The sequence below is a fragment of the Leptonotus elevatus genome, chromosome 11 (assembly GCF_054856555.1).
Source record: "Leptonotus elevatus isolate MCC_2025b chromosome 11, RoL_Lele_1.0, whole genome shotgun sequence".
Taxonomy (NCBI): Eukaryota; Metazoa; Chordata; class Actinopteri; order Syngnathiformes; family Syngnathidae; genus Leptonotus; species Leptonotus elevatus.
The window spans coordinates 862,334-866,366 of record NC_141249.1 but is presented as its reverse complement, the minus strand read 5'-3'; the positions used below and the strand labels follow the sequence as shown (position 1 = coordinate 866,366).

General features: G+C 39.8%; 1 protein-coding gene across 1 annotated transcript; it reads left to right on the top strand.

Moving 5' to 3' along the window:
• Positions 1 to 344: 344 nt before the first annotated feature.
• LOC147165139 (uncharacterized) lies at positions 345 to 3,810 on the top strand. Its single transcript, XM_086089686.1, has 5 exons — positions 345 to 1,753; positions 1,831 to 1,881; positions 1,966 to 2,016; positions 2,088 to 2,120; positions 2,204 to 3,810. The coding sequence occupies exons 1-5, from the start codon at positions 1,372 to 1,374 to the stop codon at positions 2,296 to 2,298; spliced, it is 612 nt and encodes a 203-aa protein (XP_085945812.1). The 5' UTR covers positions 345 to 1,371; the 3' UTR covers positions 2,299 to 3,810.
• The last annotated feature ends 223 nt before the right edge of the window (positions 3,811 to 4,033 follow it).

Below are 4,033 nucleotides of genomic sequence, written 5' to 3'. Positions count from 1 at the left end.
AAAATCTTCAAAATGTGCATAAGCACAATGAAATTAATGCTGGAATCATCTTCAGGATGCTAAAATACACTAATTACAGCAAACATTTTGAGTCTACAACGTTTAGTTTAGGTGTGAGAGCCAAGATGAACTTTTTATTGCTTTAAATGTGTTTTCAGCCCCTGATTGTACTCTTCAGGTGAAACTGTCAAAATCTTTAAAATGAACATGCACACAATGAAATGCATGCTGAAATCATCTTCAGGATTCTAAAATACACTAATTACAATAAGAATTTTGAGTCTACAACCTTTAGTATAGGTGTGAGAAACAAGATTAACTTTTTATTGCTTTAAATGCGTTTTCAGCCCCTGATTGTACTCTTCAGATGAAACTGTCAAAATCTTCAAAATGAGCATAAGCACAATGAAATTAATGCTGGAATCATCTTCAGGATGCTAAAATACACTAAATACAGCAAACATTTTTAGTCTACAACGTTTAGTTTAGGTGTGAGAGCCAAGATGAACTTTTTATTGCTTTAAATGCGTTTTCAGCCCCTGATTTTATTCTTCAGGTGAAACTGTCAAAATCTTCAAAATGAGCAAAAGCACAATGAAATTAATGCTGGAATCATCTTCAGGTTGCTAAAATACACTAATGAAAGCAACAAGTTTGAGTCTACAACATTTAGTTAAGGTGTGAGAGCCAAAATTAACTTTTTATTGCTTTAATTGCATTTTCAGCCCGATTGTACACTTCAGGTGAAACTGTCAACATCTTCAAAATGAGCAAAAGCACAATTCAATTAATGCTGGAATCATCTTCAGGTTGCTAAAATACACTAATGACAGCAAAAAAAAATGAGTCTACAACATTTAGTTAAGGTGTGAGAGCCAAAATGAACCTTTTATTGCTTTAAATGCATTTTCAGCCCGATTGTACACTTCAGGTCAAACTGTCAAAATCTTCAAAATGAGCAAAAGCACAATGAAATTAATGCTGGAATCATCTTCAGGTTGCTAAAATACACTAATGACAGCAAAAAGTTTGAGTCTACAACATTTAGTTAAGGTGTGAGAGCCAAAATGAACTTTTTATTGCTTTAACTCTTTGACCGCCATAAACGTTATAAGACGTTTAGCATAAACCTAGGGAAGGGCGCCGAGGACGTTAAAAGACGTCCACTATGTTTTTTTTTTTTTTTGGGGGAAACGGGTGGAGGAAAGCCTTGGGCAGCTGTGCTGAAAGTATCAAGCAGATCAAGTTAGTATAATGACTCGTTTTGGCCTCTAGATGGCAGCGATGACTCTCCTTGCACTTTTGGTGGGCCGCCCACCGTGGGCGTCAGTATAAAAGGTGAGGCGGAGCTAGAGTGGAGTGGAGAGGATAATGGAGAAAGCAAAAAGCATGGAGGAAGAGAAAGCAAAAATGACGACCGGTGGAAAGCAGCTCACGCTTGATCGGTATTTTCAAAAAGAAACAACCAGTGCTAAATTGAACGTTGGTGGCAATGATGATGATGGCGACAACGAGGTTGACGCCGAAGTTGCGGCTTTGACGCGACGTCTTCGGCCACGTCTTAAAGCGACCCCGGTTAGCGATGCTAACGCCGGAAAACGTGGTGCACGACCAAGCACTTCTGCAAACGCGGACGTTGATTCGGACGACGAAGAGTACCCCGAGTCCGATGGATATTCTTCGGAGGAGTGGGTACAGTCGGATCTTCGAGAAAGTGATTCGGACAGCATTTCATCCGCAGAAGACTGTGAAGGTAAGCGCAAACTTGCTATGAGATACTTTTCCGGCACGCTGCTAGCACCTCGTGTAACGTGAATGTACAATTCATAGATCGTGGATCGTGCTCACAGCGACAACCTACAGTTTCCACGACAAAGAGAGGTATAAAAAACGTGTTTTCAATACACCGCAACAACAAAAGAAAACGGTCTTTCGATATGATTGTAATTGTAATATTTCTTTCAGCTGTAGCTCGTCGGGCTCAAGGTGACGCGTCTCACAGTGAGCAGAATAAAGGTAAAAAAAAATGATTCTCAAACACAGCACGAGTATAAGATTTGATGGTAAATGTCTTCTATAATTTACAGAATGTGCATCAACCAGTGGATCCAAGAAAAAAGGTAAACATATATATTTATATATATATATTGCTTCACACTGATCTAAAATAAATATTATATGATATTGAAATGTATATTTGCAGATCCCAAAAGTTCTGGCTGGCATGAAACAGGCTGGCAGCCAAACACATTCCCGTTTACCGAAACTCCAGGACCATGGGTGCCGCAGCAGAGCTAAATTCAATCCTGCCAGCTGACTTCCTGCAACTATTCATCTCAGACGAACTTCTCCAGCACATTGCTGATCAAACAAATTTATATGCACGTCAATCCATGCAGAAGCAGACTGAAAGTCTGCCACACTGCAGGAGTCGTGCTTGGAAGCCAGTGTCTGTATCAGAATTGAAAACATTTTTTGCACTCCAATTTCTTACTGGGTATATAAAAAAGCCCAGTATAGAAATGTATTGGACTCAGGATGAAATTGAAACCACACCATTTTTTAGTCGCGCGATGCCTCGAAACCGCTTCCAGCTTATCTGGAGTTTCCTACATTTTAACAATAATGAGAGACACAGTTCAGACGACAAATTATTTAAAATCCGTCCTGTGTTCAACCATATTGTAAAAAAATTTAAAGAACTGTTCCAACCCGGGAGGAATGTATGTATTGATGAGGGAATGATGAATTTTCAGGGCCGTCTATCGTTTAAAGTTTACAACCCCCAAAAACCAATCAAATATGGAATTAAGTCATACATCCTGTGTGACTCCCAAACAGGATATTGTTTTAATATGCAACCTTATGTTGGTACTAGTTGTTCTCTGCCTGATACCGTGTTCAATTTGCTAGATCGTCTGCCAGGAAATGGGTACACGCTCTTTATGGACAATTTTTATAATTCAATTGGGTTGTGTGAACGTCTCCTGGCAGCACGTACAAATGTTTGTGGAACACTGAAAATAAATAGGGGTGAACCAAATGAGATCACTTCTCTTACAAACACTGGCCTTGGGGTGGGGGGGAAACTGGTGAGACACAACACAAATGTTTTGGTTGTGGCATGGCAGGACAAGCGTTTGTTGAGGATGGTGACTACTTTTCACAAAGATGAAATGCGGACAGTTGATGTGTGGCGGAAGGCACTAAAAAAAAGAGTGCCTTTCCCGAAACCTGTATGTGTTTTGGACTACAATTCCACGATGAATGGCGTGGATAAGATAGATCAAAACATTTCTTACCACCCATTCACGAGGAAGACGTTGAAATGGCACAAAAAATGTGTTGCGTATCTGTTTCAAATATGTTTGTTCAATGCCTTTATCCTGTACAAAGCAAAACATCCTGGCAAATGTCAAATTTTTTTGGAGTTTATCCAGCAGGTGGTGAGAGGGTGGCTCTTACCACAAGACCAGGAGGAGGACATTGCTACAAACATACAAACTGAAGGACATGAGGAAGCCAGACAGAACACCAGGTCACCGTATAACGATCCTGAAAGTCGACTTGATGGCAACATGGCAAAACACACACTGCAATACATACCTGCTACCCCCCGGAAAAAAAAGCCAGCAAGAAAGTGTAGGGTCTGCACGCGAAGGGGCATTCGCAGCGAAATAAATCTGTGGTGCAAATCCTGCTGCGTCCCCTTGCACCCAGGGCAATGTTACACTATATACCACACCAAAAAAAAACTTGTGTAGTTGAAACATCCACAGAATTGTAAATAGAAACACATACACACACCACATATGCACAGTTGCACAGTTGCACACGTTTGTTGTATTACACTGTTGAATGTTGAATGTAAATATACTGTTATTTTGCTATCAAAAAACAATTTTTCATTCTTGGTGGTAGTGTTTTATAGAAGTAAAACACTATTTAGGTGTTTGTGGCATCATTCATGGACAAAAAGAAGTGTAAAATTCACTAGAATGCATGAAATAATATCGTTTCACTAAAAGCTTGA